Genomic DNA, 24,495 nt, shown 5'->3' with positions numbered 1-24,495 from the left:
GTCATTGTGTTATTCATCATAATGTTTTTGTCTTTGAGACACTGAACATCTGTTGCTTATTCCTAAAATATAGAATATCGTTTTAAAATACAAACAAAGGCAATACTTTGAACTTGTCTTGCAATGTTGTCAAAGATGGATTTATTCACACAGCAGCCCTCAAACTATTGCTTTATCAATGTTGAAAGCCTCTACAAGTTTTTTTTCTGTAAAGTGATTTACACTCAGTCTTCTTTAACTTTTTATCCATTATAGTTTAAAGAAACATTTCATCTTTATACAATTGTACAACTTTTGAATGCTGTTCAGCACGGAGGAAGTGGGCAATACCCAAACGTAAGTAATCTGTGTCCCGATTTTGCTATCTATTTCACAGCTTTTAAGTCATTGCTAAACAAAAGGGCTATGTTTCCATTTGTTCGTCTATCTGTCCATCCGTTGATCCAGCTATGCATCAATCCATCAAATCCATGCAACCTATCTCTCGGTATTTCTCTTCAAATCCAGTAAGCTACAGACTCTTCATTTTTGTAACTTTAAAATGACCAAACAGAGAGGCAGACAGTGAATGATGCAAAAATAATGAGACTCATCTACTGAAACTACGCTTTATTGTTGTGAACACAGTAAAAACATTGCTAACAAGTCAACATTTCAAAAGCTTACAATCAGAGCAATATGTGGTTGTAGTAGTAACAATAATTTCACAGAACAGAACAACGTGATCAAAATTTGGTAGAGAATCCCAGACTAGTATCTACATTGTCAGTGTTTTGGTTTTGTAAGTGTAACAAAAATAATTTACCCTCTTTCAGACTTCTGACAGATTTCCGTTTTATAATACTGCTTATTTTTCATTACAAAAGCAAGAACATTTCTATCATGTGTATCCAGAAATGCACTGCTCACATGAAATAAAAATTGCAACAGCGTTGGAGCTCCATTTAACTTTTTCAATTGTCTGTAACTGGTTTGATCTATCCTTTAAAAGAAAAGAAAATGAAGAAGGCATAAGCTCTCAACTGTTGTCTGATATGTACATCATGATTTTTCATTTATGTGCATAGGGAACTCCTACTCAGATCCCTCCTGACATGTTTCAGGAGCAGTCATCACAGCTGAGGCTCCTCACAGTTTCACTTGAATCATTCCACAGCATTTTCAAGATTGCATCAAAATTCACATTAAAATAAAAACAGCCTTGTGTCTCTAATTTGATTTTTTTTTTTAAAACAAAAAAACACTTCCATGAGTCTCATGTTCTGCTTTTGCTTGAAGCTGGAAGAAGAAGACAAATCCGTATGGCATAATACTCCATTTATAGTGAACAAATACAATAGAAGGCACACAACAGTCCGGATCTTTATAAAGGCACAACTACAGCAGTTAAAATAATTTTCTGAATAACATGTTGGTTAGTAAAGGCAGTTGAACAGCAAATATGGTTCAGGATGTTTGAGAAGGAGTTCTGCTTCTGTAGATACTTCCTGGCGAATCCATTTAATATGAATCCAGTTTAGTGACACTTGAGAATGAGGTGTACAAGCATCAATGATCTCCCTAACCACAAAAAAAATGTACAGAGAATGTAACAGAGAATGTAACGGTCAAAAAAAAATCAAAGTTTTTTTTTTTACTCTGCCTGACGTTTCTATTATGCAGCTATGTTGACTTGAAAAGCTTCAAATGTGCCATGCCTATGTTGATTTCTTGTCAAATTAATCATATAGTTTTATGTAAATAAATGATGTAAAATATAAAACAGTTTAAGAGTTCTCAAAATAATGTCAGGGAGTGAAGGGAGTTTTTTTGGACTAGCCGTCACATTTCGCTTCTTGTATTAATTAATCTGGATTCACTTTAAATGAAAACATTAGGATACTTATCTACTGCAGATTAGATGTTAGCTAAAACCTTCAAGCAAAACTTTGCTGCAAAAATCCCAAGTTATCACTTTAAGGGCTTGAGATGTTCTATACTCAAATATTTCTACATTAACATTTACAGTGAAAAACTGCATGAAATGCCTAACTTTACAAAATTTGAACAATCCAAATACACAATGTTTTGTTTGAGTTTTGTCCCGGTCACACTCTAACAGCAACAAAAAGTTGTTCAACTCCCCCAGTATATACAAAAAACTCACTTCACATCATGACTATATGTAGGTAGTCCTAAATGGACTACATATACATATAAAAATAATACATGTTTTTGCAACACTGAGTGAATAAAATGGAAATTGGACAAAATGACACTGAACTGATTGAAATGTCTTCAGAAAAAAAGAGATTACTTGCAGTTTTGTGTCTCTCCTGCTTTAATAATGTTTGACAGCAGCTTGGCAGGAGACCCCCTGAGAGCAACGACTCTGGCTTACAAATACTACATTTACAGATGCCAATGAGCTGCTTCCCTAAATAACACCTGGTGCCTGGCTTAGGAGCACGTCATAATCTGACAGCACTCAGCTCTGACCGAGACAAGAATCCAGCCAGTTAAAAACAGATTGGTGACACATAACCCGAAAAAGACTGCTTTTAGGATCCCGATGGCTACACCTGGACTGTAGGTGGTACGTGCTTAACCAAGGAAATTTAATACATTGTGCTTAAAATGAAAAAGGATGCCACTCCGCCCTGTCTCGCAGCTCCATCCTACCCTTCATTCCCAGGTTTATTGCTCCGTTTTAGTCGTCATGCCAATGTAGTTTCCATTTTGGCTATCGTCCTTCTCCTTAGTGTTGACTGGTGAATAGGAAGTGTCCTCTTCAGTTGCGGTCTGCATTATTGATGAAAAGATTAAAAAAATGAATAAAAAATGCATATCTTCAGTTTCAATTTTATGTTTTGTGTCTTTGACTAAAAGGTCTGATGTTGTCTTTTGCACTGATAAGCATTTAACGTTTCTTGTAACGCTCCAGCATAACCAAGCTGTGTTAAAAGTGTTAAAACCGGGAGTGAGGGTGGTCTTGACTGTGTGCTGAAAAAATGAAATGCACTTCCAGAGAGAAGTTTTTAATCACTCATCATGGGCAAAAATGCAATTATAATTAGGTCTTCTTTATTTACGCTGCTTGTTTTATTTTTTTTCTTCTAGATTTCATCAGTATGGTGCATGAAGAATGTTCTCCCTGCTTCATGGACCGAGGGTTTGTTCTGCTTCCTCCCATAGTCAAAAAATACACATGAAAGATTGAATAATCTCTCTAAATTCTTCATGCATGATTTTATCTCCTATGTGTCTCTGTGTAAGCGAGTATAGATAGTGGATGTGGATGTTGATCTATTTCTTATTATGCAAATGTAACGTCCTCGTGTTCGCCAATTATTAATTAGTTATTAAACCTTCTGTTGTAACAGATATTAAAAAAATACAACACCTGAACCTGCACTGTGAATTCAAGTTTTGGTATTTTACTCAAAGATTGTAACTGACCCACCTCTTGCCACCTCATTTAAAACGTGCTTGAGGTGCTGCTATATTCTAGTTGGTTATTCAACCACTCTCGTTGGCACAATTGTTAGATTTCATTTCAATAGTTTTGCTTAGTAACAAGCAGTAAGCTTTAAAGAAAATCCCTATTTTTCCCAAATACTAGAGGTTGCAACTTTAGGATATTCACAAAATCTGCCAAAATAATTAGTCTAGTCAGAAATATCAGGAAAGCTTAAAAACTGTCTGGCCCAGGTAAATCTCGCTAAAAGATGTTTCACATAGTTATGTTGTGTATTTATTTGAGCCTGTATTTATAATTTTTACCTCTGCGGATTATAAAAAATCCACAAAATAATTCAAAATTGCGCAGCCAACTCTTGTTTCTGAAGCTTATTGATGTTGCACTTCTTACCAGTCGTGCTAGAAATAAGTGAATGGTTGAATAAATAATTTAAACCACAAAATTCATCCCCACAGTGAGCACAAGTAAACTTCTCACTAGAACTGTGCGTCATGCATTTAGGCATTAAGTAATACAACAGACAAATGAATGGATTGAAACAATGCAGCAAGACTTACAGCATAGGCAGCCTTGGTAAACACAATGCGCTTAACTCTTTTCTGCACAGAGATAAATGGTGATAAACACATGCATAGTGACATTGGTGAGGGGTTAAAAAATGTAATTAACAAGGATTAACACAAATTACTTTTTAGGATCAAGCAAACTGCGAGGTGTTAGAAAGATGCCTGGTTGAGGAGGATGTGTTTTACCTTCTGTTGATGGGCCCTGATCAGGAGGACGATGAAGACAATAAGCATAATCCCACCTAGTCCCACAATAATGAGTGGGAAGTTGGAGCCCACATTGACAATCATGAGCAGCTTGTTCACCTTCGCTGCTGAGGCATCATCGATCTCCACACTCTGAGTCAAGAATAGGGTTAAGGAGAGGTTAAATGACAAAAAAAGGAATATAGCAAAAATAATCTATGATAGCAGCTATGACCTGTTTTCATCAAGTCAGATAAGGACAAATTATGTAATTTTGTTGTATTGAATTCACTGTTTAATTTGTGATGGGAGCTCTTACCTTTAGCTAGGTTTAGGGTACTGAACAAATTTAGTTAATGGTATAAAAAAACTAGTTAATGATATAACTATAACATATTCTGATTTAAAAAAAAGAGTCACTGTTTAACTTAACATTTGTTGATTTGATCCGTGAAAGTAGAAAGACTACACAAAAACACTTGATCAAACTGTGTGTGTGTGTGTTTCTGCCATTTCTCACCTCATTGAGGAATATAACAGGGAAGATTGTTTCTTTCAATGATTTAGTGTCTCTGTTGAAAAAAAAAAAGAAAAGAAGGTAAAGATTCACATAAATAATATATAGGTGCAAAAAGACTGCAGCGTTTACTCTATAATGGGATGCAGATACTCACGGGTATCCAGAGATTCTGTTGATCAAGATGTTAACCTGAGCTCTTTTGCTTGCACGCACAATCACTCCAGTTGTCTGTCGGCAAAAAAACCCCACCAAATATTTAATAGTATTATTATTATTATTATTATTATTATTATTATTATTATTATTATTATTATTATGTTAAATAAAATGCGTAGGTGAACCAGAATAAATTTGCTTACATAAACTGTAAGTGAATGTATTTCGGTAAATAAATTCAAAAAGTTGCTTTTTAAATTGTATATTATTTGGAGTCATTGCACACAGTCATTGACTGAACCTTTTTTCGTGTGTTAATCTAGATTACTAAAGTTTATAGCTACTGAAATCCTAATATTCATCTTTTTATAAAATTAGACTGTTACGTAAGAGCATATAAAAAAAGTAAAGAAACCTGTATTTCAGGATGAAATTGATCCATTAAAAGTCGCTTTGATTTGTCTTATGCAATACTGTAATTTTCCCGAAAATCTGAGCTTTGGTGTTTCATTTTCTCTAAGCCACAATCACCAAAATGAACAGAAATAAATGCTTGAAATAAATTTGTGTATGGAAACTGCAATATATATCTTGCACTTATTGAACCGAATTAGTGAAATAAAATGTTTTTTAATGATATTCCAACCTGCAAAAGACTGTATTCAAATTATTTTGTTTGCATGACTCTAATTATGTCAAGAGGAGGGAAAAAATGCTTTATGGTATTTCCTCTGATGGTTCATACAATGGTTGCACTACTGCTTTTGAGCCAGTAGGTGGCGGAGCAATACATCTTTTTGGTATAAATAGGAGACAGCGCTGCGTTCTGGTAGCTTACCGGGTTGAGATCTAAAAACGTTTGGTGATGATGCCTTTGAGGAGACATTCCTCCAATCGCTTCTATATACTTATCTTCTCCCAGGTAGAAATGAGGAAAAGAGGCAACAACGGGGGCACCTACAAGAGGAAAAATTATTGTTATTGACAATTTAGGAGTACTTTCACCACAATGCTTTTTGGCCAACTCACTGATTAAATACAGGGTATCCAAAAAGACATTCACTGGCCAATATGTTAGGTATACCTTGCAAATTCTAATGCATCGTCCTGCTGGAGGTAGCCATCATAGGATAGGTGCAATGTGGCACCTATCCTATGTGTGGCATAAAGGAGTGGAGGCTGAAGTGTTTAAACAATCCTCGTTTGGTACGAAAAACACCAATATGTTCCAAGAAAATAATCCCCACACCAATCTGCCGCTACCGTGAGTCCAAGATGTTGATCATAGGAGGCAGAACAGATCCATGCTTTCATGTTGTTTTCACTCAATTATGACCTTCCCCACTACCTGAATCATGAAGCTGAATTCAAGATTCATAGCACCAGGAAACACTTTTTCCAACCTGGTATTGTCCAATTCTAATGAATTATATGACCTACTGTTGCCTCTCTATGATCTCAAACAAGTGCTCCCATTCTCCCCTTTCGTCAACAAGGAGCTATCATCCACGCAACGGCTGCCCAGTGGATACTTTCTCTTTTTTTTGGGCTCGTTCTCCTTGAACGATACACAAAAATTCCAGAAAGTCAGCAGCTGTTGAAATACTCAGACCAGCCTGTCTGGTACGAACAACTGTACCACATTCGAAGTCGCAACATTCTTCCCCGTTCTGTTTGCAATTGAACAGGTGTACTTAATAAACTGTCAAGTGAGTGTATATGCTAAGCTAAGACAGAAATGGACTAAATGATGACTGTTTATTTGTAAATCTGAGCTGTATCAGATTGTCTTGTGATAATCGTAAGTCATATGAACAAGCTGATCTTGTTCTTCATGTTTATGTCTACACACACACTGAGGTTAAGAAAAGTGAAGGCACACAGACACACACACACGCACACACACGCACACCCCCACACGCACATGCACATGCACACACACCCCTACACGCACGCACACACACACACACACACACACACACACACACACACACACACACACACACACACACACACACACACACACACACACACACACACACACACACACACACACACACAAAGCTTGATAACTGCAAACACTGTTTTATTTCCTTACTTCTTTAATGCTTGATTAAATGAGAATGTGATTTGGCCTCGGAAGTCAGAGATGCAATCTGTCCTCAAAAGTGAATGCCCAAGACAAAAAAAAAATAGCAGTACACAAAGGGGCAATAAATCAACTTGTATAACTAATTAAAGGCTGTCTAGATAAAGAAATCCTTTCCTCTTATTGTCAGCAGGGTCCCGTACTAGATAACACGATGTAAAGGTAATTACTGTATTACTTTTGCTTGGACGTAATTCTGAGCAAAATGAATACATTTCACAGTCTGCGCACCGCTCGTGTTTGCTGACAACAATAACGGGGGGAAGAGGGCGAGGTGATGACAAAGTGGGGCATAGGTGAGAGATTTCCTTCTCTTGTGTTTGGCAGTGGATGCTGGACAAAAACATCGGCCCACCCGCAGTCACCTGAGAGCAGTTTTCACGTGACAACCCGCAAGGTCACTGTAGAGCAAGCACGGCACTCACTTTTTTTTTTTTCTTCCTTTTTTTAAATCAGCACAGCCACGGGGTGACCTTAATCCTCCACTCCAAGACTCTGTTTTGTTGGTGGCTAAACAAAATTCTTGACCTCAGCCAAAAGAATTGGGTTTGGTAAACTTTCAACATGTCTTCTAATGTTTCACCACTTTTACTGCTGGGGGGATTGACAGCAATATTTCATTTCTATCCATGTGAGAACACAATACTCAGATTGGTTTTTTTTTTTTTTTGCTGTGAAGTAAGTTGTTCTTTTAAATAGAGTGCTCTGTAACGCCAATACAAGACAACAAATGAGTGACTTAGAGTTTTTTTTTAAAGGCAGTAGGGTCATTCCTGATCAGATTCAAGGGTACAATCAGGTGACAGAGCTTACTGCCACATGCCGCAGGCCCAGTCATGGTCAGATGGTGCCTGAGTGGCCTGGGCTGGAGAGCTGCGTCACGTGAGTCCGTCATGCTTAATTTTACTGCCGGTGATATAACTGAAACCCTAAGCCCCTTTGTCGGCAATGAAAATCAAAAAGGAGAGCAAAAAAAGAAGAAACAAATGCTACAGTTGAAGCTCTTCAGTCTCATGTAGGAGTTCAAACACTACTAAAGATAAATGTGGCACAGAGGGTGAAAATTACCTTTCCGACAGGGGCTGACTTTGAGGACCCCAGTTCCCAGGCACTCTTTAGGGGTGACGCAGAAACCTTCGTTGGCCGGGTTCTCTTCCTTGCTGGCCAAAACAGAGCGGGGAGGTGTGAAGCGGTAGGCGGGGACTCCTTTCACCTCAACTTCCTTCTCAAACTCCATGTAGATAGTCCTAGAAAGCACAGAAGAAGCTACAGTTTCAAACACAAGAACTGAAAAGAATGTTTTTAAAGTCTATTTTTTATTACTTTAAGGATCAACATATTTCAAATCCTGCTGTTTTGTAATCAGAAAGTCGATTTCTAAAGCATTCAGCCTGAACATAATATGACAACAGTTAGGTTCTTTTGGTATTTTGAGTTATACCAAAACTCAAAATACCAGCAGGACATTGTTGTCCTGCTGGAAGATGAACCAGGTTTCTACCGGGCGATTGTGCCAGAGGTTATAAAATTCATTTTTAACCCCTGGCAGGTTTAGATTTGAAATCATTTTCTTTCAGCTGAGAATATTGTTTCTGATAGGGTATGTGAGCTATTTCTCAAAAATTTAATTTTTTGTTTAATTTTATTTATATGCCATGTTGAAAATTTTAATATCCTTCTTAAACATTATTGGACAAAATCTTAATTATCTTTAGAGCATTCAAACTCTTCCTATAACTTCCTATAACCTGAGTGTGCAGCGAGTTCAACAGCACCAAATCCTCCCTAATTTTCCTTTTACTTTCTCTAAGCTCTGTTCAGAAAGTACTTTCAGCTTATCAGCTTCTATTGTTGCTTTTTGGTAATTCACACAGACTAAACAGAAGAAGCTCAGTGCGACATTAGCGTGCGCTCCCATAAAATGAGTCGTTCAAAGTTACAAGGGTCAGTAACAACGTTCCCATTGATTTATGGATGTACTTTCACACAGGGAAAAAAAATTGAAATGTGATGTGTAGCAATGATTGGCCAACAATTATACATATTTTCACATGACATCCTACACAGTGGCTTGAGATTTTTTTCACCTTTTGCCAAGTTATAACCACACATTTCTTTGCGTTTTGAGGGGAATTATGCACAAAACAGTGGGGAATTGTGATGTGGAAGGCAAGGTAAGGCTTGTTTACAATTTCATCTACAAATAAACTCAGTGGTTCAATTACCCAAAACTCTCTTTTAGAAAGGTCTTCATCCTCAATGAGTTGGATGAGCATAAGACCTCAAAAGACAAACAAAAAACCTCTGACTGGAACATCCCCACAAAAATGAAATTCTTTCCCCGTTGCTCTCTGTAAGAGTGCTGACAGAGAGCAAAATCAAATGCAACTATCCACTTCCCAAAACTTGTTCACAAATCCATAAAGCATATACGGCGTGGGCCTTGACCCAACAATGTAACACCATACATAGTTGTGACGCCAGAAAACTAAATTTATAGAAGAATTTGTTGAAGTTTAGTGAGATTCCTGCTGGATCCGATATGTCTAAACTGTATCATTCTCTCCAAAAGTACATTTGGATGAAACCCTGCATGCATTCTCAAGCTCAGGCTTGTCCTCAAGCATCAAGCCAGTTTCTTTTGGACTCTCAGTTAACATTTCTAACATATTTGAATGCATTACTTCAAATGGTTTAACAGTTATCATTTAATACGTAGGTACATAAATAAAAACACCACTTACCGGAGCCCACACGCAAAAAGCAGGGCCATTTAACAAAGACTGAGATTCTTAATAAAATTTATATTATTTAACCTTTACTTGATCTTATCAGCATTTTTTTTAAATCTGTATTTCAGATCTGTTCCTTTATGTTAAAAATCTTACAACAGTTCACAGGAAAATCACATTATTGTGAGGGGCCCTTCCCTTTTTGTGTGAATAACTGCAGTTATATGGTGTGAGGGGAATCTGGACCATCCTCAGCGAGAACAAAGCCCTCCATACACTGTCTGCCAACTGACTGGGAGGAAGCACAGCATACCAGTAGTGCAACAACACTATGTAGACCTTTTCCCTTGACCTTTGGGAGAGAAGCCAAGGAAAGCACCTAAAGCGTTTCTGCTTTCCAGAACTGGACTGGGAATTTTTGTCTTGTAGTCGTAATGAGAAACAAGCACCAATCTGAAGAAAGCTTAGATCAGCTGAGCAAACATTTAAGCTTCGGTCGACTACATTTTGCCGTAATTGCAGCAGTCTTGTTGGTATGCATATCCCAGCTTTGTAAACATACGGATGTTTGCCCATTCCTCTTGTTAACTTCGCTCCAGCTCAGTCATATTGTTAGGAGAACATCTCCAAACATCGATTTTCAACTCTTGCCACCAATTTTCAATTGGATTTAGGTTTGGACTTTTACTACACCATTACAACACTTACAGTATTTTCACAAGCAGTGCTGGTTCCACGTTTATTGTTGTCCTGCTGGAAGATGAACCAGGTCTCCATAGGGCGATTGTGTGTTCAGGAGGATGGCCTACTTGTCAATTTATTAAGCAAATTCTTCTTGTGTCCGCCTACATGGCTTGTGTCAAACTTTAAACAGGACTTGTGAAGTCCAGATCTGTTAAGTGTGTGGGAAATAGCTGCCCTGTTAAATAATCCTCTCCTTGCCTTGCCAGTCAGTTTCGGTGAAGGACCTTGTATTGTGAAGTTTGCAGCTGTGCAAGCCTTCCCTCACTTCTTCTAATTGAATATTGTTGTGCAACCCAGTTTGCTGTTCAAATTGCTATTAGTCAAATATGTTAAAAATGTTTCTTTCCACTTCACAATTATGTTGTTGCAAAAAAAAACAAACAAACAAAAAAAACATTGGAGAAGTTGGTTGTAACGTGACACAATGTGAAGAAGTTCAAGGATTATGAATTCTTTTTCAAATATTCATACTTCATCACTTTACAAAGTTCTAAATTGGTTATTTCTGATTCAGGAGAATTCAAAAAGGATCTTTAAAAACCCTTAGTGGCTATAGGGCAAGATAAGCTTCAGATAGAAGACACAATGGTATTTAAACAATAACACCTGTCTGCAGTTTGTCAAAACTTTGCAGCTTTTGCAGGTCAGCTGTCAGTTTCTGGAGCAAAGGGTCACTACCCCGTGAGCTCGCAGATGGGAATCCTGGCACTTTTTTTTTTTAACCAGCAGATGAGTCTCAGATGTCATTCAGCACATGTTTTAGCCACTCAGCTACAGGCGTCACGCCATAGTAAGTGTGTAAAGGGTCAAAACATTAGTAGACTAAAAGTTTCCTCTTCAAATTAATCAAAAAAAAAAAAACAGGAACAAGGAGGGAAGCCTCCCCTTTGGTCATTAAAGCACAGTCAGACACAATGACACCATTAGGGAAAAAGTAAGTGTGTGAAAGAGTTTTGAAAATTTGGGTGAGGGGTCTTCGGCACACATCCAATCAGAGCAAAAGGTGCTTGCTCTATTACTCTACCAGATTCTTTCCACACTAAACAAAAAGAGGAAGATGTGGGCCTCATCACGGATAAGCACAAGGCGCATATGTTTTGCAACAAACAGGGATTAACAGTGGTGAAACCAAACTCAAACGGACTACATAGATTGTAAAAATAAAAGGTTATTCTCCACACAGATCAAGCTTTGAACACAGAGGTTTGCTTACCAAAACATTTGTTGTGGAAATGTCAGGCTAGCACATAAAAAAAAAGATCTCTGATTGATACTAAGTTTTTATTAAATATGAAATGCCCCCACTGCATGGGATGCCAGCAATTAAAGGAGGTTTGGTGTTGACTTATTTGTATGTGATCAGGATGCTGTAAATGGGATCCAAAACTGGTTCCAAGAATAAGACGCATTGGTATTTCCTCGTAAACAATAATTTGAACTCAAGATTGTGTCAGGCAACGGGGTACAACCCTAATCTGTTCCTGTTGATCACATTTCTGGTCATTAGAAGAGATATGGCTTTTAAAGGAATAGAAGTACCTATGCAAAGGAATATATTGTGTAATTTCTCTACTTTGCAAGTTTACAGAGGGTTCCTATAGATTCTAATAGTTTTTTTTTTTTTTTTTTGCTTTGATTTTAGATATCAGCCCCATCTCCCGTGGAACCAGTTCTTTTTTTTTTTTTTTTTTTTTTTACCAAAGCTAAACATTCAGTGTACTTTAAAAACTAGGCTTACAGCTTTCCATTAGAGTGATTTGGATTATCCTTTGCTATAACTGTATCTACAAACTGCTGACGAATATTATGACCATCCTACTATCTTTCCTCCATACTTTTTATTAATGCACTATTTGCAGTTACTTAACTTTGTGTCTCATTTTCAGTATGCTCTTCTGACTCAAAGCGTATGGCTACATTTCCTTCCTGGACTGAATCATTGACAAACCAATTGCTGTCATTAACTATCTCCACTTTCTTTGTTAGTGGAATCAGGCACTTCAACATTTAGCTTTGAATCTCTCCTGGGTCTATCCAGAGCTAGTGTTTGCTCTAATCCGGTTTTCTAATTATCTTTATTTTCCATAGAAAGTCTTCCTGGTACAATGCTTCCGTAAAGAAAGTGAACGTGGAAAGACCCTGCCAAAGTCTTTATATCAAAGCACATAAAAGGTCACACAGGAGGATGGTGTGGTCCTGAACTTTACCTGCACAGGTCAGGAGAGAAGACATAAAGACGTTCGCTCTTGTTTAGCAAGGGATGGAAAGCACTTCCGTCTGATCCAAGGATGCTGTTGCTCTCATTAGTTGACCAGTATTTGAGCATCCTATAAGACAAATTAAATTAACATCGTTCTTTGTTGCCAACAAACCAATCACAACTGTTCATGTAGCCTATATTTCCATCTTTACAGACTTCTTAGGTTTTTGTTAAATTCAGCACATAGCTCTAAGTTAATTATTGAATTTATGAAGTAAAAAAATACACCCCTCTATGTATAGTAGATCTTTGTTGCCAGCAACAGAGAAAGGTTTAGCGAGCTATTTTATTTTGCACAGACAAAAAGAGGTCACAGAAAAGAGAAAAAGCACAGGATGTTTTCCAAAAGCCACATTTGTTACATCAGCATGCTTGCTATAGCCTACTCATCTTAGAAATGATCAAGAATGGTTTAATCTATAGCACTTCAAAACACAGCTTCCCTAGTGCGAACGGGTAATTATAGCGCTTAAGGATAAGAAATCTGGATAAGATAAGGCTGTTTAAAAGCCTTTTGAGTAGCAGGATGTTCCGTCCAGCTTTCTGTGGTAAGAGTTGCAGGCAAGACCAACAAGAAAAAAAAGCAAAAGGCAGAGATTACCCAACACACACCCATTCAAATTCAAAAATACGCTATTTATCCCAAAAAGAAATTAAACGGCGCAGCTCATATCATCCCAGTGTCTTCAAAGTAAGTTGTGAATTTCTGGGCAGCAGAGACGGCATTCCACAGTAATGCACCCTGAATGACGCCATCAGCTGTCCTGCTAATCATTTGCTTTTGCTACTAGTTTTTCTGTCTCAGTCTGGCTAGAAAGCCGGGCATAGAGATGCTGGGGTCGGGGTTATGAGACGGTTTGAACCTTCACCTTCTCTCTCTACTCATTGGTCCTGCTCTGCATCCAGGAAGACTACTTTTCACACTCTCTGGTATTTGAGGTTGTAATTCCGGTATCAAGCTTTTCAGATGGTCTTCAGCTGTTCCCAATAGTTGCCCTGATTACTCATCATAACACTAAGTAAGAAAGTAAAGGCAAAATTTCTTCCAGCTCCACTGCAGCCAAAAGCAGAAGGAATAATTGTCCAACCAATTATGTAAGAATTCAACCAAAGAAATTATAAACAAAAGTCTACAAAAGGAACAAATCAGAACCGCCGTAACATCTACCCCAACATGCTGCCACAATGAGACGAGCAAGTCTATTGTGTCCTGGGTGTGTTTGTGTGAGACTGCATCAGTGTTACCTTTCCCCTTTATACGTTTCGATGCGTGCGTAATCTAAGTAGTTCTGCGTTCCAGTGTGAAAGACAAATTCTCCGTCGCTGCTTTCATTTTTCTGTGCCAAACAAACATTGAGCTCATTAAAATTACATTTTCCTGTGTGATGGTAAGAGAAAGTTTATAAAAAAAAGTCACCTCTCTTTTGTAATATTGCTAAAATACAGAAGAGCTTTTATTATTATTATTATTATTATTATTATTATTATTATTATTATCTTTTTTTTTTTTTTGTTAAACCTGTACATACCTTGTACATGAGGCCAAAAACCCTCTCCACATCAGTACCGGATGAGGCTATGCGGTTCAACAAAGCATCTTCATAACCCCAAAGTAATTCCTGAACAGTTCGAGTGGTGAAGGGACGACTTTTGGTGCCTGTTATCATGAAGTTCAAAAGAAAGCTCTTGTATCCCTGCGCCTTGTTCATTGCAGCCTGGAGTCAAGGATTTGAGCAGATATGAGAAAATACAACTGATTTTGCAGGATAAGCTGGTGGTGAGCAGAGAAATGCAGTAGGAGCACAGACTCCCTTTTACCCCAGTTGGATTTCTACTTATCTCCAATCTTTAAATAAGGACTTACCCAAAGGGGGATGTTGACAGTGGTGATGTTATCGACATCTGGGTCACCAACAGACTTATCCCTCAGAAACACAAAGCTTTTGGCGTTGTACGCTGACACCTTTGTATTATTGTCCAACATGGTGACATTGTCCTTAAACCTGTACTCTCTGTACAAACAGTCATTTAAGAAAAAAAAAAAAGATTACTTTTCTGTTGAATTAAAACTTGGAACATTAAATCAACCCTTTATCAAATACATCAATATTAATTTAGAGAGAGAAAAAAAGAGGAAAACTTTCAGTTAGGAATAAAAAAAAAATCACCAGCAGAAATTACAGTTTAACTTTCATTTAAAAACAAAAAAACGTTGTTCAGTGATTCTTGGGACTTTTAATCTAACACCACACCTTATGTTTCCCCAGGATAAAAATGTGACGTGACACAGTCACCCTGTAACTTTGTGTTATGAAAAATTAGATGACCCAGATATATGTTCAGGAGGATAACAAGAAAGGTGGAACAGATCGCCAAGGGTCAGTGTTAAAATAACCTCAGCAGGAAATTGCATGTTGGGGTCAACTACATCTTTATTAATGCATCTTAATTCATCTTGATGCCAGGAAGTGCATACTAACTATAGGAGAGGATATAGGATATACTTGACAAAAGTCTGAATTCTAACTTTAATTCAGATCGACATCTGGGATAAAATTTCTGGGATTAAAAATCTGATTTATTTATTTTTTTTACTTTTGGAACTCTTTCATACAAAAGCGATAATCACAGCTGTCGTTTTTTTTTTTTGTTTTATCTGTTTGTTTGTTTTTTTGTACATTAGCTATTGTTAAACATCTTTATAAAACAATTTTATAAATTGTTTTATAAAATGGTCCACAGTACTTTAATTTTTTTTTCCTATTACCACAAAATAAAAAGGATATGTTGTTATAGCTTGAGCAAAATAAGCATGTCACTCTGCAAAAAGATGTTTCAAGTTCAAAAGTTATTTTTCTTTTTTGACTTACCTGTAGGTGTAGGGTCCAATCTGCTTGACTTCTGGTTTTTCCCCTTTAAGGACCTCCTCTGCATTGGTCACATTAAAGAAGAAAAACTCCATGAAGACAGGAGGAGGAGGGGTTTTCCATGACTCGAACACGCGGCTACCTTCCACTAAAACAATTTCCTGTTGAGAAGAATAAACAAAAATCACACAAAAATTATAAAAATATACTATGTTTTTTGTATCTTTTTGCTTAAAGTTCAAACCAAAGAAAAAAAAAAACCCATTCCCAAACTACTTAAAATTTCGTCTTTGTAGCTATGGCTTTGCATCTGGGTCATTTCTAGGTCATTTTGCCCAATCACAGCAAGTTTGGTGTGTATTTTCAACAGAACATCAGACATTATTTCATTTTCCATATATCCTCTGAGCAAAGAAAATGAGCTGGTTGAAACCTTCCACGTTGAAGCATACAAATGATTCGTGGATGAGTTTTAATCGTATGACTCCGTCCTTGCACGATGAACAGTGCTTTGCCCCAGCAAAGCACATGTTTTGAATCTGAAGTTCTCCCAGTACACTCGCAGTAAAAACAACCCCAAGAAGAAAAACATCCTTTTGGGTGGGTGCAGGGGAATGTGTGTGTGTGTATGTGTGTGTGGGTGTGTGTGCGTGTGTGCGCGTGTGCGTGCGTGTGTGTGTGGGAGGGGGGAACGGCTGCGTTAGCGTCAGACAACAGCATTGGCTGCGAACATAAATGGTGTGAGAGGGGACCCTTCCACCACCCCATTGTCAGCCGTTTCCCTTGACGACAGGCACTTGGAGAGAGCGCCTCTGACAGATCATGTGATGCATGGAGCCTGATGCCCGCTGTTTGTGGGGGACCTTGATGATCTGAGCCACATTCCTCAGGATCTAGCTTTTTGAGGCCCCAGAGGAAGAGCGCTGCTGACCACCCTGTTTGATTATACAGTACGATGAAACAGAGAACTATTTTTGTCAAACTACAACACAAGGAATAAGAATAGTAAGGAGAAAAGATGATATGACCTAATTGTGTCAAATTTATTGTAGGCATCAAGCAACAAGCAACTTTTTCAAGGGAATAAAAAAATCCTCTCCTTTTTAGAGTCCCTTATTGTTTGCCCTAGGAGACAAAATCTTAACGAGTAGCCAAGGATTACAAAGTTGTCGCTTAAAATTGAGGAACAGAGTCTGTCATCCTTTTACGCTCTGAATAATCAATAGTATAGCCCTCACAGCATGCTACACGAAATACATGGGAAGCAGGAACAAAAACTCCTTCTCATGTCTGTACATCGCTACCTTTACACCACACCCGGTACATAAACACACGTGGCAGGTGAATACACAAACACGCATAGAAACCTGCGCTTTGATGTTCAAATACATACATAGATGTGAAAAACACTGGACACAGCTGGAGGCGGTTCTTAAAATCTTCCAGTCGAGCCACAAAAGCTTTACATTCTTTAAAAGTGTTTGCCTCTTCCTGCTAAGCAAAATAATCTGCAGCATTGTGGAAATTAAATTTAGTAAAATAACCAAATTTATAATGGGTCTGATTCAGAGATTCGTTCTTGCCTTTGGGGTCCGACAATAACAACAGAGAGATTGTGGAGTATTGGAACAAAACTTTCTGAACAAAAGTCATATTATCTAGAGATTTTTTAAGTTTTTTTTTTTTTTTTTTTACACAATTTGGTGTTTCAGAATTGCAGACATGATTTAACAAAGCCAGTTTTCAAAAGATGATTTTAGAAGGGAATTTTTAAATTTAACCTGACAGCACGAAAAGGCCTCAAAAAGCAACACAATATGTTTTATCTACCAGTAATAAAATAAATATTTCTTTTTAAAGGTTTTGTTGGCTTGGCCTTTCTTTGAAAGTAGTTCGACAGGAAAGAGGGTAATGAGAGAGGGGAAAGACATGCGGCAAATGTCACCAGGGCAGGAATCGAGCCTGCTACCACCGCCACGAGGACGAAGGCCTTAATACGTGGGTTGTGCTTTGCCCCTCTGCCACTACAGCGCCCTAAAATAAATATTTCTAAGGATTTGGCACTAAACCTTCCTAAGAGTGACTAGCCAACTAAATTACTCCAACAGGGCATCAACTCATCCAGGAGGAGGCTAAAACATCCTTATAAAACACTGTAGGCCTCACTTAAATATGACCAAATTGCAGTTTTTAAATAATTATTTAATTTACTAAGGAAAAAACAAGAAATGCAGTATATTGTGTAGGGTGCTGTTCAAAACACACCAATGTCATTTTGGTATGTTTTCAATCCAAAATGTTTTCTTTAAACATATTCTCGACGATGCAAAAATAAAAATGTTACACCAACCAGTAATGGTCTAATTAACCAAAATCAAGAGAAAATTCTTATAACTCTGTCTCTGAAAAGAATCATTGCTTGCTGACCTCACACTAAAACACAGAGGTTGCCTAATAAATCTCAAACAATAAAAGAGACTGACTAAACAAAGAGAGACTAGGGCTTAAAGGACACATGTGGGAGGAGATCCTCTACACTGCTTCTGGTAGCGTGAAGCAGTAACTTGATACAGCTAAAGTACTTCACACTGGCTGACAAATAACTGGGGAAAGAATGCAAGTTTCCTGCACTGATTTTAATGTGTCAGAGTTGTTTTTTTTATATCATAACATAAAAAACACTATGCAAAAAAAATTTAAAGTACAAAAAAATCTGATTATTTGAATACTTTCAATCTCATTTTTCACTTATTCAAAAATGACACTGCCATGTTTTTTCTCTGACCACATTTTGCTCTTAGAGGAATGTCTCATCAAGTTCACACAGAGATCTAACTACTGGGGGTTCCTTCATGTTATGCTCCACTTGTCGCTTGGACACAAAAACTGCTTTTTTAAATATTATCACACTAACATTATGTATCAAGAGATTTTAATATTGTTAATATCGTAATTAATATTTAATATTATTAAGTTGTGTGTTTATCATACAAAGCAACTTTTCTTAAAAATGTTTAACTCTCAAATGTGGGTGTCATTTATAAAAAAGTATTTTCATTTTTAGAACAAAAATATCATCAGAAAAAGTAATGTTATTTCTTCCCATAGATAATATAGATGAACCGGTAGGTTTTGGTAGAGTAAATGTAAAAAAATATTCTGACTATGTAAAGAAAAATAAATAAATAACTCAGATGCAATTAAAACTGTTAAAACAAAAACAGAATAGCAAAAGAATTTAAAATTGCAATTTATGCAACGTTATGTGAAAATTATGCAATTTTCATTGCAACATAACATTGGCTGTGCATAGCTCAGCCAATGTTATGTTGCAGACATACAGACACTATGCGAAAATAAAACGTTGAGGGGCACAGAAGAAGAGTTAATAAAAATTATTTAGTAAAATATTATCCAATTAAATCTTTTGCAGAGAAGAACTGCAACAACACAAAACCAAAAGATAAAGTTATTGATGTCTTGAGTTCATTTCATTAAGTAATTCTGCTAATAAACCTGCATTAGACTCTCTGCGGACAATAGTATTCAGTTATTTTCCAAAGGATGATTTCAAAACCTCTCACCTAAAAGCAACCTGATACTTACAATGGAGAAGCAGGCTTGATTTGAAACTAAAAATGAAGGTGTAGTGTGTGATAACACTAACATCAGAGTAATGTCGTTTTCCTGGCTGCACTGTTTTCATAGTAAGGTGAAGCTTCTGGGAAAGTTTTACAACAATATGGAGACATTTCAGCATCTTTAAACTCAGGGAATCTGCTCAAGTTTTTAAGGTGGGAGGAGGAGGACTTTGCCCCTCAAAAAAATATTGATTGGGTGTAAAGAATATTGAAAAGCTGTTCTAGACAATTTATCAATGAATTAGTGCAAAATTTGAGAAGTTATGGGGAGAAAAATGTTTTTTTTTTATTTGTGACATTCACTTCCTTTATTCTAACACCTCTACTTCCTATTGAAAGTTTTGAATTCAGGAAGTAAATATTTCCATCTGTCATCAAAATTTTCAGCAAGGACAAGGTAAAGTACTAAATGTTCCAAGTGAAACATTTGTTTATAAGAAAACTACATATTTTTTCTAATAAAAAAAAATCTAAATAAAGTCTGGTGCGCACCACATACTATCTCATGTGTGCGAGAAACTTCATTTATTTTTACTCTTTTCTTCAATGTCTCTTTAGGGGCTCCTCTTTAGCCTGGCTCTAAGAAAAACAGCTTAAGTTGTATATTTGCTTGATTGTCCAGTCTGGATGCAATAAATAGGTATTTGTTTCACTGACTCTGAGTCACTTAACATCTTAACTGTTATCTTCAAAGTCTAGATTGTATATGAGTATCAGTTTTCCACTCAAAATCTTTTGGCTAGTTTTGTGGTCTGTCAGCAGAAAATCAAGACTGATTCCTAGTGGGAGGTGAAACTAAAACATGGACTTTGGTGTGTCAACTGTAGACAAAGCAATGAATCAATTCTGCAGCCTCTACAAACGCAGTCACAATCACAACTTCACTTCATTTCTGGAAAGTTTTTAGCTGCTTTTGCTGTGATTTTAAATTCCATCAGACTTTCTTATCCATATTTACAGTAACTTCAGGAGACGTCGCCAAGTTGAACAGAATGAACTTCCCATGACTCCACTTATTCCTGCATCTACCCACATAAATCTAAGCCCACTCCCCCAGAGGGTAACTATTTTGTTAATGTCATGATTTAAGAGGAATTGCTCTGCTAGAATTTTAGGCCATTATTACAAGACATATTTGCATCATGATTCCTTGATGACTTTCAACAAATATTACTATTCTGATTTAAAGAAAAATATTTCTCTGACACTGATCAGTTATCATAACATGAAGAACACCTCTTGCCACACGTTCTCTGCTGGATTTAGGTGTCATTCCTGACTAGCCCACTAATAGATTTGCTGACAGATTCCTTCCACCTGAGCAGTGCATGTTAGCAGAACCTTCATAGTTGCCAAGTCAGGTGGTGACTATAGCTTGGGCTACAGCTGTTGTCTTTTCTGTATAATTTTAATCTTTTGTTATGCAGAAAGAAGAATTTTTGAATATTTTTGCTGTCTACTGCGAACGTGCTTTGGACTAGCCATCCCATATGTGCGGATCTGAGTGTCGTGTGAAAACAAAAAAACAAGACGTCTATATTGCTCTGTGCACATGGCTCATTGAATCGGCCGCCTCTGGGAATGAGATCAGACATCTGCAAACCTCTTTGAACCAAAGCATTGGAAAAGTTGAGCCAAAGGAGGCAAATATGTGTAGATGGCAACGTTGATGTTCTCTCTTCTTTGAACAGCAGAGATAAAATTCATATTAGTGCTACAGCCACTGATCCTGCCAATGACCAAATGCTATTGTTAGTTGCAGAGGGGATCACAACTGAGAGTTCATTTCTTCAATGCCTTTGAAGAAAGGAAAAGCTTGGATAGCAAGTTGTTTACAACTGATTAGAAATGTATGAGATGTAAAGCGTTACAGCAACAACAAAAGCAACATCAAAACGCAGCCAGACAACAAAAGATGGGGCAGAGAAGAGATGAGACATGACAGGAGGAGTCTGACCAACTTTATGATCTCATCACAAAAGGATTTACCAGCTTTATGGCTAGACTCCCTCTACTGGTCACTTCCATGTAGCGTCCTGCTTAAAATCAGACATCATTTCCAATAGTAACACAAACAAGTGCCAAACAAGTGCAGACAATACAAAGCAGATGTAATAACTATACAAAAGACGGTTAATAAACGATTAATTATTGGTCTAATTTTTACAACTATTACACACTAGAGACAATCTGTAACACTGGTAGACCCTGTCATTGTTTTGAAGAAATAAAAAGGACATGATCCTATTAGTTCTTCTTTTTCCAGATGATAATGGGTTTGCATTATAGGTGTATGATGGTGTCTTCAGCTCTAATGCCATGGCATTAAGCGAACTGCAGGATCCAACATAATCTTTCCAGGATCTGGGATGTCAGGGTAACAACAGTCATGGAGGACTAACTTTGTTTGGTACAGGAGTAAGGCAGAATCTATTCAACAGTGTCGAAGCTTCCTGGGTTTTCCGATAATTCCTGCCTCCACTATGGCTGATCAACTGCAAGAAATTAGTCCTGCTCCAAAGGGTACAATATCAAAAATATACAACCTTTTAAGTCCAATTAGACTCCTGAGTTTAGTCATGTTTGCAATACTTAGTCTGATGATCTTAACCCAGAGATTGATAATGAAATATCGAAAACTACTCTAGAACGTTTTCACTCCTCATCAATTTGTACCCAACATAGAATTATTCTGGTTCAGTAGGACTCAGTATGGCAATTCATACTGAACTCAGGGAGTATCAAGTATGAGTCTCAAGTATGACTTAAGGTGTTCATTGTTGTGTTAAAAGTAATAAATAGCTCTAGTTTGCAGTTTGCTGCAATCCATTCAGATCTAACAAGGAAATAAATGCTTATGTGTTTAATCTTTAATTTTTATGTCAATTTGCCTTGACCTGTGATGTAATGGGAATAAAAGAAATAGTAATTGTATGTTTAATCTGTGATTTAATTAGAAGCCCCTAAAATACCTCTGACATTTAACATGTCATAAAATCTTCTGTCACATGAAAGTAATCTGATGGTTAGTAAACATGTACAGGGAATATGATGATAAAACTTTAGTGATAGAAGTGGTTATTCATACCGCAGCATCTTAAAAGTTGAAGTGAGATAATCAACTAAGCCACTTTCAGTAAAACTCCTGACAATTTGCTGACTCTGTAGGCTCTGTTTGACTCGACTCCATGAAATGTGTTAAATTTATGCAGCACCATGAAAAACATGCAGAAACCTGCCAACAAAACTCTTATATTGCAAAAAATAGGCTCCACGGCAAAGTTTATTAACACAGCACTTTTACTGCATGCTGAAGGAGTACAAAATAAGATCAGACCATTTGAAGGAATAAAGAAATGCTGGTTGCACTGCGCCGGCCACTGAACCCACAATTCCTAGTAAGTCATTCGTCTGCAACTTCTTGTAAAATCTTTTACTACTACTTGGTAACAGCTTAACAACTGTAATTTCTTAAAATCGGTTCCTATAAAGCTTATGTTGCAAAAGTTCAGTGTATTTGCTTCCTCTTATGTTTCTAGATTAGGACATTTGTGCCCAGTTGGACGTTTTGGCCGAAATGCTTCTCAGCTAACCATAAAAACAAATACAACATATTTAATTTTTATTTTATTTTATTTTTATTTTTTTAATAAGATTAGGATAAAAACATAACAGTTCTTTGCAAATGTATTACTGGCCATTGAACTTTCCCACATTTTGTCACATTACACACCCTGACCTAATTTTGCTCTAGATGTATATCAAGGGTGAACGTCTCAAGAATTTTCCAACTTCTAACAGGTTTTCTTCCAGGAGTCCAAAAATACCCTGCACAAAATACCCGTGCACAAATCTACTCAGACAGCTTCCCCCGTAGAAGAAAAGCATCCCTCAAATGATGCAGCCACCTCCTCGTGTTTCGCAATGTAATTGATGTGTGGTTGTTTGGCATGTAGCCCAAAACGTTAAAGATTTGGTGTCGCCTGAGCCGAGCACCGTCTTCCTCTAGCGTTGTTATAGCTTTCATGCTACAACAAAAGACAGTTTTGTAAATACAAATGTCTGGAAGTTTCATCCCACTGAAATATGTTGAGGTTTTGGGTTGCAAGGTGATGAAAATATGGCATTTCTTTGTTGTTTTCTTTTGGCAGAAGGCCACACTATCGTTTCACATTTGGCTTTCATTTTAATATGACGACCTATTGAACCAAAAACTAAAAACTGCCATACTAAGTGGAAACACACATCACATCTTAATGATTGCGTGGTTATAATCTAGTCATTTGAAATCCCTGCGTCCCAGCTGTATATAACTGAAGACAGCAGGGAATCTGTAGGGTTGGTTCACACAGTCACATCATTGTCACGCTTTTACCACATGCGGCAACAAGTGAACTTTACTATCCCCCTTATATAGAGAGACAGTAAAGTTGCTAAATAAAAGTGAAAGTCAGAAGATTCAAGTTTTCTACCTTTTTCAGGCGTTTGTGCATCAAATTGCGGAATACTTGAGCCACCATCAAGGCGATTCCACTGACCAGCAGGAGGGCGCAGATGGCCCCCACCGTGTAGATAGCGCAGGACCTTCGCGTCATTGTTGGCAGATGCAAGCAGCAAGACTGAACGCTGGAAGGATGGATGGACAGGTTAACTTCCTTTCACCGAGAAAGTTTTATACCCTTTCTCCAGCAAACACACACAAAAAAGTGTGCCTTTTGCTTTTTTTTTTTTTTTATTATTAACTTTGCCCAGCAGAAAAGTTGAGGGAAAGTTTTGAACAGAGTCCCACCACGAGTTACAGGCTTTGCATGGAGGTACGCTTATGAGTAATGAAACCACGCGGTTCCTTTTCTGTGTCAGACTGAAGCACATGAATTAAAAACTGAACCACGGAGTATTTGTAGCGGGCTGGGGAGCCTCTCCCTCCTCCAAGCCACGAGCCCTCTGATTGGTTCCACCAGTGGGAGCGCAGTGGGCTGAGGACGCTCTTCTCTCGGGCGCAACCTATAATAACCTTACAACTCAACCCCCCACCCCTCCGCCGTAACAATTTCCCTGGTCGGATTCAATTTGCTCGGTCTGCTCTGCGCACAGAGGTGGAAGCATCAGAGGAACGGGAGCTGCACATAAAAATAACATTTTATGAAGTTGGTACAGTTAACAGGTGTTCATCTTGAGATTATGTCTCGCTTTCATTAAAGAATATCGACGGTA

At 37.5% G+C, this 24,495-nt stretch overlaps 1 protein-coding gene across 2 annotated transcripts; it reads right to left on the bottom strand.

The window, feature by feature from the left end:
- Nucleotides 1-594: 594 nt before the first annotated feature.
- On the bottom strand, nt 595-24,168 carry scarb2b (scavenger receptor class B, member 2b). Of its 2 annotated transcripts, XM_008423774.3 has the most exons (13): nt 23,754-24,168; nt 15,644-15,801; nt 14,638-14,785; nt 14,303-14,488; nt 14,019-14,110; nt 12,721-12,840; nt 8,106-8,284; nt 5,727-5,845; nt 4,887-4,960; nt 4,733-4,784; nt 4,213-4,365; nt 4,018-4,059; nt 595-2,781 (listed from the first exon to the last, which is right to left on the bottom strand). In XM_008423774.3, exons 1-13 carry the CDS (start codon nt 23,874-23,876, stop codon nt 2,677-2,679), a joined length of 1,551 nt encoding a protein of 516 aa, XP_008421996.1. In that variant the 5' UTR covers nt 23,877-24,168; the 3' UTR covers nt 595-2,676. The 2 variants fall into 2 exon arrangements, with proteins under 2 accessions (XP_008421996.1, XP_008421997.1); XM_008423775.3 differs by lacking the exon at nt 4,018-4,059.
- Nucleotides 24,169-24,495: the final 327 nt, after the last annotated feature.

This window comes from Poecilia reticulata, chromosome 12, assembly GCF_904066995.2.
Source record: "Poecilia reticulata chromosome 12, P_reticulata-male-v2, whole genome shotgun sequence".
Taxonomy (NCBI): domain Eukaryota; kingdom Metazoa; phylum Chordata; class Actinopteri; order Cyprinodontiformes; family Poeciliidae; genus Poecilia; species Poecilia reticulata.
Note: the sequence above shows the minus strand (reverse complement) of the source record. Positions and strands in the feature narration are given on the sequence as shown.